Source organism: Colius striatus, chromosome 12 (assembly GCF_028858725.1).
Source record: "Colius striatus isolate bColStr4 chromosome 12, bColStr4.1.hap1, whole genome shotgun sequence".
Classification (NCBI taxonomy): Eukaryota; Metazoa; Chordata; class Aves; order Coliiformes; family Coliidae; genus Colius; species Colius striatus.
The window spans coordinates 2067784-2084451 of record NC_084770.1 but is presented as its reverse complement, the minus strand read 5'-3'; the positions used below and the strand labels follow the sequence as shown (position 1 = coordinate 2084451).

At 43.1% G+C, this 16668-nt stretch overlaps 1 protein-coding gene across 4 annotated transcripts in view; it reads right to left on the bottom strand.

The window, feature by feature from the left end:
* The window catches only part of STAG1 (STAG1 cohesin complex component), a 164062-nt gene that overhangs the window by 8628 nt on the left and 138766 nt on the right, over positions 1–16668 (bottom strand). For all 4 annotated transcript variants that reach the window (XM_062005897.1, XM_062005894.1, XM_062005898.1 and 1 more), the window contains exons 23-28: positions 12779–12871; positions 9112–9286; positions 6740–6879; positions 5031–5132; positions 3313–3461; positions 2519–2647 (exon numbers count right to left, since the gene is read on the bottom strand). In XM_062005897.1, the coding sequence (XP_061861881.1) occupies positions 2519–2647; positions 3313–3461; positions 5031–5132; positions 6740–6879; positions 9112–9286; positions 12779–12871 (788 nt within the window). The remainder of the gene's footprint in view (positions 1–2518; positions 2648–3312; positions 3462–5030; positions 5133–6739; positions 6880–9111; positions 9287–12778; positions 12872–16668) is intronic.

Here is a 16668-nt window from a genome sequence, read left to right as displayed (position 1 = left end):
AAAAGAGCAGTGTCTGCTGAACTGTGAGAGGGATGGTGCTCTGTGCCAAGGACAGATGACATATGCAGAGCTGTTGGGTCAGCCAGTCATAGGTTTGGGTTGGGAAGCCAAGCTGGAGGACTTCTGAGGGACAGGCAGCTACATGCTCATGAGCTCTGAGGGTCATTCCAGGCATTTCTGCCTCCAGACTAACAGCTCCTTGCTGAGGACAGTCACTTGGCAGGAGACCAAGCCAGGGAGAGAAGACTTCCCCAGCAGATGGTGGTCATGCACCTTCCATCACGGTCAGCCTCTCTGGAGGGAGGGAGAGGTCCCTGGGGACTGAGGGGTCAGAGCAGTCAGTGGGTCACCTCAGCAGGGCACTCTGGGTGCTGACTGGCAGATCCCTCAAGGGAAGGAAGGCAGAGCCTCCAAAAGAAGTCTTTACACAGAAGCAAGTTTATTGCCTCTTTCTCATAGCCACCACAGCCAATGGAACCCAGGGCATGTCTGAACTCAGAGCAGCGATTTAGCACAGATCAGATAAATCATCCCCTAAAGGACCTATTTCTTGTCACTAATCTTCAAATTTAGCTCAAGTAAATAGCCCAGATACAGATGGCTAAAATAAAGACAGATATGATCAGAGGAAATGGATTCCACCACAGCAATCTTTACAGTCCTGTGAAAGCAGCCAGTGGTTGTGTATGTGGGTACTGAGCAGTGGGAGAACCTTGGAGAAGAACATTTCAATGGCAACACAGAAGGTGAAGAGACAAGATGTCCTGAGGTACTGAATTTCATGCAAAGGGTGGGTTAAATGAAGCTGCTACTTAAACTGTCCAGAATGATGTAACTTAGAATTCTAGATGCTGGAGAAGCTCAAGGAAGAGATGATGAGTGTAAAGGAAAGACACACTTCACTAAATTAAACAGGAATCAGGCTAATGGCTCTATAATAAGCAGATGCAGGAGAATCTCTGGTTCAGCTAGGAAGAGAGTCATAAAATCCTACTAGACACAGTCTGATGAGAGTCAAGGACATAACAACGAAGAGCAGTTTCCAAAATCGAGAGCCAAGCTGGCCCAGCTGCATCATCCAAATGCAACTGCTTCAAGCCTGTTAAAAATCATACAAAGTAAACCCAAAAGCAGTTCTTTTAACACAGGTAAAGCTTTAATATCCACAACTGCTAACCCTAAGAAGAAAAGTCCTTTAAAGAAACACCTTCACAGAAAATCTATAGGAAAGTCTGACAAAAGAGTCACTGAGGTAGTTACAGGACATGTCTTTGACTGACACTCATTGTCTGCAAATTGACTGGAATAACCAGAACTCAGAAGATCTGGGAACTGCATTTTTTACAATGGCCATCAAGTTGTAGCAAAGTAATTCAGTTCTACACTGGACACACAGTGCTTGGCTGATTTTTGACTGGAGTCATCTTCCTTTTGCCCTTGCTACTATGTCAGCACAAATCCTGTCTGCTGCATGGTGTATGGGGAACACAGAGAGTTATTCACCCAGTGCCAGGACAAGGGGTAACAGGCACAGGTTGGAACACAGAAAGTTCCACTGGAACAGGAGGAGAAGCTACTTTGGTGCTGAGCTGAGGGAGCCCTGGCCCAGGCTGCCCAGGGAGGGTGTGGAGGCTCCTTCTCTGGAGGTTCCCAACCCCACCTGGACACGTTCCTGTGCCCCCTGAGCCAGGGGAAGCTGCAGTAGCAGGGGATTGGGCTGGGTGAGCTCTGCAGGGCCCTTCCAACCTCCACCACTCTGGGATTCTCTCCAGTGGTCCTGACAACATCTTTACTATGAACTTGGCCATAAGGCTGCAGTTCTCTCTTTGCCAGTTCTGTAGCTATCCAGAGCCCCTCTTGTCAATTTGGTCAAACATTGCTCATAAAACTGTCTTTCTTGCTCTTTATTCAGATCTTATCAATGCCACCTCTGACTTATTTCATTTCCAGTATTCCACCCAGAGTGATCACCCACCATCCCAAATTCAGGCTGCTTGGTTTAGCCTGCCCAGTCTCTACCATCCTGCTCTGTCCTAACCAGCAACAGGGCCCTCTCTTAGCCTCCTTCTCTATTCTTAGTGTGCTAGTAACAGAAGGCTTGACAAACCTTTCTTTCCCAGTTTAACTCAACATATTAAAAGAAATAACAAATACATGTTGATGTTTTATGTAAATATCTAAGAGGAACAGCTGTTCCTGCAGTATTTCCAGGCCCTAAATTCCCTGCACTGCTAACATTTCATTGCTTTTTTCTCCTGGCTCGTGAAGAAAAGATCTGGTTTTGATTTTCAGTGCCCCAAGTGAAATTGCAAGGAATGTTGTTTTGTGAGATCTCAGACTCACCTCACCTTACTTTAAAACACAAAGCAATGGTTAACTATATACATGCACTGTCTCACTGGGACTCCCTATGGCTCCCCCTCCTTAGGCTGTGAAAACCTCAGAGAACTGAAAGACACACCACCATGATTAACAGAGCCCAGCAAAACCCACAGGAGAGAAGGGAGCGGTTACTTACACAGTCTTTTTGTCCTGTCGCAAGAGTTTAGAAGAAAACTCACTGAGCACTTCAAGGAAAGCAAGGTTAGGAGGTGGATAGTCTTGTCCTTTTTGATTCTGGTATTTGAAGGCAAACTCTATGCCATCTCTACAGGAAAGAAATAATGACATTTGCAGACATTTGTATCGAAAGAAACGAAACCAAAACCTGAAGGGTGGTGAAATTCTCTGTATCTCCCGTCACGTGGCAGAAAGGAGCTCAGCACAGTTCCAGAACCTTAGCAGGTTCTCCCTTGGCTCTGCACGAAGCAACAGCTCACAATGATAAGTTCAGATGTAACAAGATACAACTTTTGTATTAAGAGGCAGAGAATTTACTTACCAGTACACTGATCCATGCACCTCTGCCTTATTTCTGACACTAAAGCAAACTGTCACATTACCCTGTCACATTACCCACCGTGGGTGCATGTCTTGCCTTCTCTTGCTTGGCACAGGAAAGGGTCTGGTAGCATTTTGATTATGCTTTGCTAAGCTTAGTCTTAATGAGCTAGTCTCTGAGACAGCAAACTTTAATGGTTTAACCCAAGATAAACATGGCCATTCCAATAAATTCCAGCAAATGACTGGCTAGCAAGCAGGTTTTTCTTCCTCTCTCACACACGTACACCCCTCACCGTTCTTCTACATCAACTGGAAAATACCAGTCATCATTCTGGGACACCTTAAGCTTTAGTATCTTTAGAAAAGCATGTTGAACAAAAGTTTTAAGCTGAAGTAATGTAAAAATCTAGTTTATTTACCACCACTCACTTGTGTAGTGTGGCCACAGCCTCTCTTGTCTTGATCTGATCCAAGCCAAAAGTGAGGGCAAACCGACGGGCCAGTTCCTTAATGCCACTAACGTGGGCAGATGTCCTGTCCAAATTGGGCCCTTGCTCCTGCACAAGCTCATTGAACAGCTAGAGAAAGAATTCAATTGTTAAAACTGGTGAGCTAGGAAATGCTTTTCTTGACTTCTGTTCTGAACCTTTCAGGACTGAGACTGGACACCACACGTGGGGTTTTTCACACAGAGTTCTTGTATCAACCTCCAACCCACTTCAGTTCCCAGGCTTTCTTCTGTGCAACTGCTGGTTGCCAACTGTCCCCTGACTTGTACTTGTCCAATCAATAACTCTTCAACAGAACTTTGCCTTACCTCTATCAATTCCCACCTCTTACTCTCCCAACTCACACAGATGGTTCTGCATTCTCACGCTGTTTTCTAACACACCTCCATCACCCAGGAGATCAGACAATGACAACCCAAAGACAATGGTCTTTGGCTTTAGGAAGCAAAATTCCCATTCCATCATTCAAGACTTAACAGCTGTCTGAACAGCACTACTGGGTAAATGCCCTCAAAGGCTGCTGGACAATGCCCTTTCAGGACAACAATGAGCTACTCAGTTTTCCAACCAGTTCTAGATCTTCTGGTATCGCCATTCAGACCATATCTTCCTAACTTGCTAATGGCAACACCAAGGGAGACAGTGTCAGTGACACCATGAAATCAAGTTGCATTAAACCTGCTCTTTCTCTGTTACCATTGAATTAACAGAAGCAGCTTAATTTGACATGACCTTTCCTTGGCAAATTCCTACTGGCTGTTACCTGTCACTCAGGCACTCACAAATAGTTTGTCTAAGTGTGAAATGACATTAGGCTTCACTGACCTATGGCACCCCTCTCTAAGTTGTAAAGGCAGGGACTACTTTGACACTTGCAGATTCTCCTGGAAGTCCATCTGCTTTACCCATTAAACTGTTTTGACCTGAACCCACGAGTTTTTTTCCCTTTTCCCTTCCAATTCTCTCCCCATCCCAGCGGGGGGAGCGAAACCACCTCACCGAGATCTCGCTCAGCTTCCAGACTGCTACAGCAGTCCCTTACTTCTCTGCAATGAACTTTAGGAGGCCCAGCTCATTTGAAAACACCTGATGTATTAGAAGCAATTTCCCTATGTAATGGACATAGCTGGTACTTCAAGGGCCTCTGGTATTTAGTGAAGCCGAGCTTTGTGCTGTTGACAGAGCATGGATGGATTTCATCAGCCAGCCAATCACTCGTGGATGATGCAATGTGAATCTTTCAGGGAAAACACACATTTACCAATATTGGGAGACAAACTAATTAGCTTGAAAAATCCATTGGTATTTAGACAAAATGTAAAGAAGACATTTTACTTCCAGCTAATTATAAGAAGTCATCCTAATGCTCCTTGTTCACTAGGCATAGGCAAACAAATGCTATGAATCAGCTCGGATCAAACTGTATTAAAGGCTCTCCTCTCCCTTTCCTCCATTTTAATCTCACCAAAACTTTGCCAGGTTCTGAAACAAATGAACAGTGACAGCCTGAACTGAGGAGCAAGATCATCTCTTAACAGAAGTGTAGCATTTTGGCTTCACTGTAAAGGGCACCAGAGAAAAACCTGTCCAGTATTTCTTTTGCAGCGAGGCATTTCTAACAAAGATCAATATTCTTACCTGTTGCAAACTGAGAATGAGTGTCTTTGCACACTGGATTTTATCAATTTGCCTCGTTTTGCTCAGGGTTTCCTTAATGATATCTCCATAGTCATTGTAGTACTGGGAAAAAATATGGAAAAAAACTCTCTTTAAACTGAACCTCTGACACAGTTTCTCACAGAAACGTTTTCTTGAGGGAAAGATGACTTGTAATTCTTGTTCTGAAGAGGCAGCAGTTGCCAAATATGTTTCCATATAAGAAATGGAACTGATTGGGAGCCTGCCCTTTGTGATGAGGTAAGCAACTCCTGTACTTGCCATTAGCTTTTGTAACCAATGTGTTGAAAGAGTATTTCCTGCCACAAACTCAAGACTTGACAAAACTGCCCCTGGGGCCACAAATTCTAAGCAGCAATTTACACTGAAACAACAGACAGCCAGGAGGTTTGAGCAGACAGTGGCACACAGCTGGGAAGCTCTGTGCACAGCTCCAGGTGAGCTGGCTGAGAAAGGCAGGAATTCACCAAACCCAAAAAGCTGAATTAGGAATGAGTCAGCTGCAATGCTCATTTTATCCTGCTGAAAACCACAGCCTATGGCACTGACCACGTGGGCAGAAAAGCCTGTATGATCATGAGAACTTCCAGGCTGAGAACAGTATTGTTTCAGCCTCATTAATAGTTCTGCATTTGCATCCTCTTATGTTCATTCCCTCCAAAATCTTGGTTGTGCCTGCTTTGGTGAAGAGATCCTTCTCCTTTCACATTCTCATTTCAATTCCATTTCTCTCACTCTCCTCAGTTCCATGAGGAGGGGCACAGGGAGAGAAGCACAGCCTTTAGCAGCAGAAAGGAAATTAAACTGGGACAGCTTCAGTCTGACTCTCCTGCTCTGCAAAAAACAACCCCTAAGCAAGACTAACCCAGGCAGCAGCCTGGCTGACAGCTACAGTGTGCACTGGGCATTCATTGCACTGCCTGCTCCTAATGAACAGCAGCAGGAGAATCTGAAGCTAAATCCTTCACATTTCACACTGACATCTCAAACAGGCTACAGCAAGGACCTGCTCCCTGCTCTGTCCTTCGGTTTTCCTTCTCTGATTGGTGTCTGTGGTAACTAATCCCTTACAGAGACAGGCAAGATGTACCCAGCCATTTGATCTCATCTGAGGGGCTCTGTGTTGCTTGGCAGTGTGGGCACTGCTAACGTGCCTGTTCCCTGGCAGAGTCACCCACAAGTTCAGGGTGCAGTGGGAGCTGAGCTGCAAGTCTTTCTGAATTGCACTGGGCCTAAACACTGGGTGGAAGCAGCATAAGGTGGTACAACATTCAGTTCAGGCCTCCCCACTCAGGGCAGTACTGCATACAGCTCCTGCATTTTACTGCTTCCCTGTTTAAAACAATCATTTCTCACACACACAAATCTTATTGCCAGGACTGGGAGGTTCCCAGTGGAGTAAAATGTTGAACAGATAACTTATTGTGGATTCTGGGAATGAACCTGAGGAGTGGGGTAAGAAATGCTGTGTAGAGAGGAGCCTCTCTGGAAGTGCTCAGCACCTTGTAGGACACACCTCTGGTGAAAAGAAAAACAATGACAAAATATCAAATGAGGCTGAAAAAGCTTCCAAAAGTGCTCAACCTTTAACTACAGCACTGGAAGGGAAAGGAAGAGAGGCCCTGATGCTACATTCTGCTCAGTTCAGGTGAGAATACAGAGAGCTGTACCTTCATATAGTGTTTGAAGATATCTGCTGCTGCATGCATGTCCACAATGTCATAAATTATCAGCTTGCTAAAGGCAGCCAAAAGGTTTCTTCTCTTATGTAAAGCTTCTATTTTGTTAGCTTCATCTTCTTCATCTCCCTCTGAAAGCATCAACAACAATGAAACGCTTCTGAGTGACTGAGTTCAGCAACAGGACTGAGGAGCAGGTTTTAGGCAAAACAACTCTTTAAAATGAAGCAAGGGTTGCTGCAGGGGAGGCGAAAAGGAACACTGGTAACTCTTGGGTCCTGCCTGTGGTACAGCTTCCAGGGAAGCTCAGGAACATGACACCATCGAGCGAGGACTCTGCCTGAGGAGGTACTGAACATATTCCACGTGGAACTGAAGTGCTTACTTTCTTTACCCTGTGAAAGGCCACAGTGGAGACTTGCTGCATGCTCTGTGCTTAACTTCTGAAGCACAGGACATTTGGAGATGTGTCATTAACATGACAAAGCTATAAATATTTCATATAAGGAAAATGAGAAGCAGCAATACTCGTCCTGCATGCCTTGGATTTTCAGACATGACATCGATGGCTCCAAGGCATCAGCTACAACAGGAGGTAAAACTCGGTTGTAAGAAACATTAACATTGAATGGCAATGTTGGAAGTACTAAGGTTTCACTCTGTGAAAGAAGATGACACCACAGACATCAAATGTTACATACAGCATCAGATAATGAAAGCATTTTCCACAACTTATGTAGGAAAATCAAAGCAGCCATCATAGGATAAAAGTAAACATGTTGTGACATTGAGAAGAGCCTGTTCTTGGAGGGAAACTTCCCACCAGTTTGAAATAGTACAGCGCTGTGGTGGGGGAAGGAGGGACACAGACTCTCTTACTGCACTCTCACTAGAGTCTCCACAGAGCCACTGGGCTTGAGTCATGTATTTGGTGTCAGGAAGCCTCTTCTGAGTAGTGGAGTTGACTGTAAATATGGATGCATGCTTTAACCCATAGAACTGAAGCTCATTAACACACTCTCCTCCCCTCACTCCATTCTTGATTTCTTTACATCATTACTGATGTACTGGTTGGTGTTACTAAACACCAAAAGTTATACGTGGCCAGACTGAGTTCATGCAGTCAGAGCAGCATTAGGGAATAGAGATAACATACAAAGATCCCAATCCATCTTTTTGCTGTCTTCCTAATCCAACCACAGGATGCTACAGAGCAAAAAAAGAAGTTAGACATCACCCTCCTAAACTCTGTCCTTCTGATTCTCAACACTGAACTCAGGAAGTATGGTCAACTGCTGATGAGATTTCTGGGGAAGGTGTTTCAAAATGTGTTCTTCCCAGGAATGCTTCAGGAGATGGTCACCAAAGATGTTAGTTACTGAGGTGCAAGACAACAGAAGTACCTTTAGAGCACGAATACAGTCTCTGACACCTTAGTTCTACATACTGCTAGTTCAAAAGCTCTAAAATGGCACCCATGTGTCATGCTGACATACACTAACAGTACAGCAATTCAGAAACTGTGCACTACAGTGTGCAACTCAGCAGCTCTTTCACATAGTTTGACTCTCTGGGAATCCATCTATTGTCCAAAGCTATTTAGGATTCAGAAATTAGATGCCTCTGTGCTTGTGTTTATGACACACATCAGTAGCATCAAGTTATTTAACACCAGACCTAAATGACAAATCTGCTTCTCCCTGACTGAAAGCCAAAAGTCTCAAGTCATCCTTGTGAGGAGGTAGAGATGGGGTCAGCTCTCAGCCAGACACAGATGCCTAGGAAAGAGCAAGGAAGCAAACAAGCAAGCACAATACTTTCCCAAGTACTTGCCTAGTCTCCAACCAAACCAACGATGGTCTGAGCTTGATTTGGTTATTCTGGAGACAGAACAGGAGTGTGTCTTTAGGAACATCAGATTTCCTTAAGGCTTTCTTTGCCTAGAGCTTTGCTGGTAAAGTTTGCCTTCAGGGTCCTGCCACTCTAGTAATACTAAAGGACTTATCTTCTATGGAGTGCTTCATTGTACTTCTTCCCTGCAAGCCACATTAAATGAAGTTTGCTGCTAAACTAAGACTATGCAGTTTTAGAAATGAATATGAAGAAAAAAATGCAGCTAAGTAAAGGAAGAATAATTTTGCTTAGATTGATGGTCTGTAGTTAGACAACACTCCCATCTCTGTTCATGAAGTCTTTAACACGTTACACTGAGTATTGACTATGTCAGTCACCCCTCCTGAAAACAAAGGAGAAATAAGTCTGAAAACATTTGAGCAGACTGATCTGAAACATCTGTTTTCTTCCTTCTTCTGTGTCTCTTATTATAAAAACAGCTGGGCAGAACACATGAAAGCTGAACATACCCATGCTCTGGTTTTCATCATCTTGGTCAATGAAGACATGATCCATCACGAAACTGAGAAGTTCTGACTGCAGACCTGAATCTGGATTAAACACCAAAGGCTGAAGACCTTCTCGACCTCCAGTCATCAGCTGATGACTAAAAATCATCAGGAGATCACAGAGCAGCATGAAAGCCTGAAAGGCAAAAGAGAATGAATGCAGTAGGAAGCAGAAGTCAAGTGGGTAAAAAACAAACCACCATTTGTCTCATTTCCAGATATCCCCTGCTATTATTAACTGTCCTTTAACTGTACTCACTTGTAGTTGTGTGCTGTGGAGAGTACTCACAAGGGTTTCCCCTAACTTGTAATGTTATGCCTTTGACTCCCATGTTTGCTATGTTCCTGTGTTTACCACCTCTTCCATGTCCAGGATGATCCATATTAAACCTCAATTTCTTCTCTATGAAAAGAAGCCTAAACCTACCTCTGATCCCAGGGCTGCAGCCAAACTGGGAGTAAAGAGAAAACACCATTTTTGATAAACAGTTAGAAAAGTTAAACAAGCAAAAAAACCCGAATACTGCCAGGGAAAATCCAAGCTGAGTCACTGTCAGATCCCCAAAATACAGAGAAGCAGCTGTAAGCAATGAAATTATTGCAGGATTTTATCAACAATTCTCTGCAAAGAGGATCAAGTAACTGCACAGCCTTCAAGCCTAGATAAAAGACAACCAGGGCAGAATTTCCCATGATTTATGCCCATTACCTGAGGACAGAGAAAGAAGGAGCCAGCTGTATGCATTTGCATTACATTCAGCACCTGAGCACTTTTCAGAAAGTACAGTTTAATCATCAGTTTAATCTGTATCTTTAACCTCAGGTTCTGCAAACTTGAGAAAGAGAGGAAGGTTCAAAGTATGAATGTGAAAAACTCCTAAGAGCTCTACGCCAGCCATGCTGCCTCTTGCCCTGAGCACTCACACAGCCTCACACAGGGCACTGGCAGTCACAGTCCCAGCTCAGTAGTCGGCCAGAGGCATCTTCAACTGCAGAGGGATTGCAGAACAGCTCTGACAGCCATGAAATCCAACACAGGCTTTAATTCAGCCTTACAGTCCCCCTCTACAAACAGCTGAACAGAATGACAGCTCAATGTGAGTTTGAACATATTTGTGAAGGGAGCCTGAGGAAAAGTAGGGAGTGAGAGCAATCTGCTACACAAACTGCCCAGATGAAATCCTTGTGAGTGCTGAATGTCACAGCAGCTCACTTATTGCTTGTAGGATGCTATAAAATCAGAATGAGCTCCACCTGGGCAAGAACAAAATGCAAATCACTACAATCTATGTTGTGCTTAGACTTTGCAAACACATGCCACCATTTGAGATTTCTCTCCACTGGATCCTTTCAGAAACCATCTCCACCTGCTCCAAACCCCTTTACACAATGGACTTTAAGCTCAACCCAACCTGGACCTCTAAAAAGAGCACTGAAAGTGCTTGTTTCTGCTCATCGTAGACAGCAGTGCACTCAGACACAGATGTCTATATAATGCATACATCTAGGCACAGGAGATTTATTTCACTCAAATAGTCTAGGGGAGACTTGACATGTTTGAGCCCTGTTTCTGCAAATACTTAATCTGTTTTTCCTTCCTTTGATATGTACACTGGTGTTGTCTGGGAAGGATATATAGATTAAGAATCAAATGTGGTACGGAGCCGATATAATTTACACAGAACTCTCAACAAGTCCAGTAAAACAAGAGGATTAAGAAGCAGTTCTGAACCCACAGAGTCAGAGTTTTTAAGGAAGAAAATCAAAAAGATGATAGAAGTGTTATAGTTGGAAGGGATCTCTGCAGTCTCTAGGCCAACCTACTATTGGGACACTAGATTTGTCTAGATGAGGCTTGATCTCATTAATATTTACACATGTCTAAAGGGTGGGTGTCAGGAGCTTGGGGCATCTCTTTTTTTGATAGTATCTAGCAACAGGACAAGGGGTGATGGGATGAAGCTGGAACACAAAAAGTTCCATTTAAACATCAGGACAAACTGTGTCAGTGTTTGAGTTAGGGAGCCCTGGCCCAGGCTGCACAGGGAGGGTGTGGAGGCTCCTTCCTTGGAGAGCTTCAAGACCCACCTGGACACGTTCCTGTGTGACCTGATCTAGGTGAACCTGCTTCTACAGGGGGATTGGACTGGATGATCTCTAAAGGTCCCTTCCAACCCCTACCATTCTGTGATTATATGAAAGCTTCCACAGATTGGGAACTGCAAGCAGCCTCTATTAAAGTTTACATTAACAATGAGAAAAAGAAGTGTGACCACTAACAGTAAGAGAATAAAACACATTAAATATGTATCAAGAATAAAAGCACTGCAGGAATGGGAAGGATCATTTACCATTTGTTGATGCAGAAAAGACAGGAGTGCTAGCTTCAGCTGGAATGGTTGGTATTGTCATGAAGGTAGATGATCTTTTCACATTATATAATATTAATAAAATGTGCCCAGAGTAACTACTCAGAGTATTAAAAATCAATTACTAACATTAAATCTGCTGGGAGGCAATGACACATGGGAGTCTTTTCAAAATATATCAACCAGTGCCATTTCTGAGCCTTTACTACTTCTATTTATTAACTTGCAGAAAACAGAGTAAAAGCCAAGCAGAGCTCTCTGTCAAAAAAATAAACCTGTGTTTCAAGTACTATTGTCTTGTGAAAAATACAGGCAAACCCCACAGGCCAGTTTGTTACAGCCTTTGCTGCAATCTGGGGAGGTCTGACAGAAATGCAACTTGCAGACAACTCAAACCTGTCAGCAGACCTGCTATAAATCAGCACATATGAATAAAATCTCAGCAAACCGACCAGCTCTTGTCCTTTCAGAGACTGCAAATTATTTCCACGAGTGCTTTGATTTGCTTTTACTTCCATTTCTAAACACACACACAGAAGCTTCCTCTCCCATGCACGTGGGCCTTCCCAAAAAGAAGAGAATTGGGTAACTACACTGATACCTTATGATGCAACCTCACTTCACACCTAGACCTCTGGCAGATGTGTGCACACAGGTGCACATGCAGAGAGATGCAGACACTGAAGTTTTCAGTCAGCCTGAGCTATAATGGTTATATTGATGAAAACCTAAAAACTCTCCAGGAAAATATGCAGCAGTATGACCTGTAGTGCTGGAAGCCTCAGCTCCCTCCCATTGGCCACAATGGGAAAGGAACAGAATAATTAGTATTCTCTACCATATTGAACTGAATTATTAGGATAATGAAATAATGAGGCATCACCCAGGCTTCAGGCACCTGCCTTTGGCAGGAAAGCACTCACTCTAGACTCTCTGTTAGTCAATAACAAGGGGAACACTCCAGAAACACAGAGAGAAAGATTCAGCCCATTAAGGTCTCAGTCACCCTCTAAAATGCCTCTTCCCATCTATTAATACAGTAAGTGTCCAAAGGAACAGGATGGCTGCACAGGAGCCTGAGCATCCAGGTAATCCTCACTGTTGTATCAAGTGAAGGTGCTTTTAATTCAGCTCCTCCTTTGGAACATTCATTTTGGCAGAAGGCACGGATGATTTACTTTAAATTTGACATAGCTTTGTGTGGTTACACTACAGTTTAATAGACTTTCCTAAAAGCATGTGCCAGACATTTCCCTTACCTGTTCTTTGACTGGAGTGTTGACGTTTGACAGACACTGCTGGCAGACAGCCAGAAAGGATTTCACAGTTTTCCTCAATACCAACAAGTCCTCCTAGAAAAAACAACCATGAAAAAGGCATAATACATAAATGTCAATTAAAAGTTGCTAGCAAAAAACCCTGCTGGTAATTTCAAACATTCAATCCTATAAACTTGCCAAACAAATAAGGACACAAAAAGCCACACTACTCATAGAGCACTGAGCAAACCAAGTCATTCATTTCACAGGAATGACCCAAAGTCCCCTGTAATAAAGAATAACATTAATGACAAACCAATACATTCCTGAGTTTCATTGTATGGTTTTTTGAATGCAAATGAGAAATGTTTAATGCATCAAGGCCAGTCTACCTGGTAAAGAACTCTGTACTCAGATAAATCAACACTGAGATGTTAATGAATTGAGCAAAAAACCTAAAACCTCTGAAAAATCCTACCTAAAGGTTAAGAAGTGTATGAGAATGCTTCTGTCAAAGAATGAGTAACATGTAGGTACACATCATTTATTACCCTCCCTCCATAGCTTGACAAAGATTCACGGTGAAAAGTTGCAGCCATGCACAGCAAGCCTGACTGAGCAGGGACACAGCCATCTGCAGCTTTGGTAAATTTGAGAGATCTCAGACTACTACAGAGTGCTAATATTTTTATAAAAAAAGGAGAAAATGAGAAGAAAAAGTGAATGAGATGTTTGAGTCTTTTAACCACTCTTAGGCACACAGCTCTCCTTCTCTCTCCTCGTGCTGCCTTTAACTGGCATGAAAAAATCCACTGTCCTATTGGTTGCTAGGATAAAATCACAGGGTCACACTATGGAGTGGATCACTACAGTGGCCCAGGACCAAAATAACCTTTTCTTGAACTGTACATGGTATCTTCAAAGTTCACCAGTCCATGGAAGGAACTAGAACGAGCTGCTAAGAGCAGGGATTTGTATTGGCTTTGCCACCACCTGTACCAGAACAGCTGTGTTCACAAGACTATCTAAAATTCTTCAGTCATTGTCTAGCTTGGAATTGCAGCTTGTTTTTTCCACTGAAACCATTTAGAAATGTAGTTCTTTGGCTGAGTTCATCTACAAAACCCACTGCTTTTCTTCCTATTTGCCCTCTGCCTTTCCTCTAGACTTTCTCTGCAGCGTTAACCTCCTTCTCCTTGCAACTCTGACTGATAAACTTTACAATATTCAAGAGCCATTAGCCTTCAACTCAATCATGGATCATGATCCAACCCTCTGCACCTTGTGACTTTTCTTCCCTTCAGCTTTTTGTGCTTTCTTTCACCGTGCTCATATAAATATGAAAAGCCACCGAGTCACTATGTTGTTGTTTGAATTCCTTCTAACAATTCCTCTGCCTACTAATCACTCTGTAACATGCACTTGGCAAGTCTGGTGGCTGCTCATTCAGAACTCTTTCACCTTTGCCTGCCCCCTGTGTTTGCTCTCTTCATGCCTTTTTTTCCCCCCCTAAGATTTTGGACTCTATTCTTCTGCAAATATTTCCTTCTCATTACACAGATGCACAGTGCCCAGTACAATGGCCAAAGGCACCTGGTTTGTTGGACACATGAAGCAATCTAGATGGAAACAATGGTATCATCTAATCCCCAAGGCTCCTACCTCAAGACTGTACTTGCTCCCCAAGATCTACAGACAAGAGAACTACTGAGAAACAATCAGCTTCCTTTGAAACCATCCTCAAACCTTGTTTCACATGATGAACAGATTTTCTCCAGGCTACAACAGGCTGCTCCCACAAAATACACAGTAGAAACCCCTCCCTTACCACAAAAAGCACTGCTCTGCTTTCTGACAGCCCCACTGTTATGGCCTCGACCTCCTCTGAAGGTGTACCAGAGCAAGAGCAGAGATTAGAGCATTAGACTGGCGATATGTCAAGGCTTGCACGTTTCATTCTGAGCTGCTGCAACCTGCCTTTTGGTAATCAACTCACATTTTAGACACCAAGGTGACTCCACAGTAACCCTTTCTTTCACAGGCTACCTTGAAAAAGAGTTCTACAGTAACTGCCCCAGCTCTATGCTGTATTTAACTGGTGGGATCTTTGGTACTGGGCAGAGAATTTGGACTTTCCTAGTAAATCAGATAGTCATTAATTATCACTCTTTTATTAAAATGTCTTTGAAACATTTCTATGGTGATATCACCTCCTTGAGCCCTCTGATCAAAGCTGTAACCTACAAATGATATTATGCAGTGTGGGGGACTCTGCAGAGCACCAACAGAAACAACATCAACAACAGCTGATCAAAAGGGAACACAAGTGCCTAACAGTGCCTGTGAACACAACACCCAAAACCACCCGTGCTGGTATCCTGGCTTTACCTGCTGTATAGCTGATACTTATCCTGGAGATGTGCTGCACTGGCTGCAGGTTAATGATGTGTTGTTTGTTATCAACGCACTGACTTGATCCTAATTTGATTTAAACCACAAGAGTCAAACAGTTTTTCACTGCCACATGCATAAAGCCTATAGGCCAACACATCCAGCCTCATGTGGTCAGCCACAAACAGAGAGGTACTATAAAGTATCTCTACAAAAGCAATAAATGTGCCCTGGGCTTGGGCATAATGCCCAGGACAGTTTCCAAAGATGCTCAGTCCTCTCAGGAGAGAGGCTGTACTTTTGGAACAGCCACCTGAACACCAGATAAGAACTAAAATTCTTCCACAAAGGTTCTGTCCCCAATTGCACACAAGGTGTTGAAGACAGTGTCTGAGCTCAGACAGTCAACCAGGTGCTCTAAGCGCTTGGTTTGTCACATCCAAGTCACTCACTATACAGGTCACCAGTAGTCCAGTTTTCCTTACAAGGGCAGCATCATAATGAGACTCAGAGTGTTGGCTCTGTACACTTAAGAGCTGAAGCAATGCCTGGCCTCCTCAATTCACTTTTAGTTCCTCAGCTTCTTCTGTCAAAGTGAAATTTCCCCCTAAGGACAACAATGCTGCTTGTTAGGAGGACTCCAGATGCTTTATTGTGATGAGATTCTGAGTTCATTTGAAACAAATGGGATGTATTCAGTTTTCTCAGTTATAAGGAGTCAAGACGTAATAATTATGTACTACCAGTGTGCTAAAGGGAAAGAAGCTAAAGAAGCTGAGAGGGGAAGATGAGAATGAAAGCCTGGATAAAGAATACCAGTTCTTCTTTTCATTGAGTAGCTATTTTAAAATGTCAATTCATGTCCATCCTCAGAACTACTCAAAGCATTTGAAATGTATTTTTGTGTCCACAAAATGCTTCTTTTAGTAGTACTTTAGAACAGCATCTTTTGCTTTTTGATGCTGCTGGGGAATTTACTACTTCAGTTTTCATAACATTTTAATTTGATGTATTACTTTTGAAAAAGCCCTAAGAAGACAAGCTCTTGGCCTGTGAGCATGAAAAGAGGTAAGGCAAGGTCCTGAAGAAGCAAAGTATCATACAAGTCACACTTAACATTGTCCTCACTGTGTTCCACTTCGATGCACTCACTGTTTATTACTAGTCATCACTGCTAGTAACCTTACATTTATATTTAGCAATCTACAAGGTGTCAGTAGAAGGCAAGCCAGGTAAATACACATAAATACTCAAGCTACCTGTGGTGTACAGAGCAACAGTGGTGCTTACAACCATTAGGTAAGCATTGCCAACACTAATTATCCATTTGTGCAAACTGCTGGACTCACAAGTGCCCTCAGCACTAAAAGCATAAAAATCAGCTAGTATAAAATCCTGACACAGACAAGCATCCCTTGTGTGCATAGCTTATTTACACATATGCATCATGCTAAACAGATCCACAAACAACAGATAAATCAAACCACCAACGTTGTGTA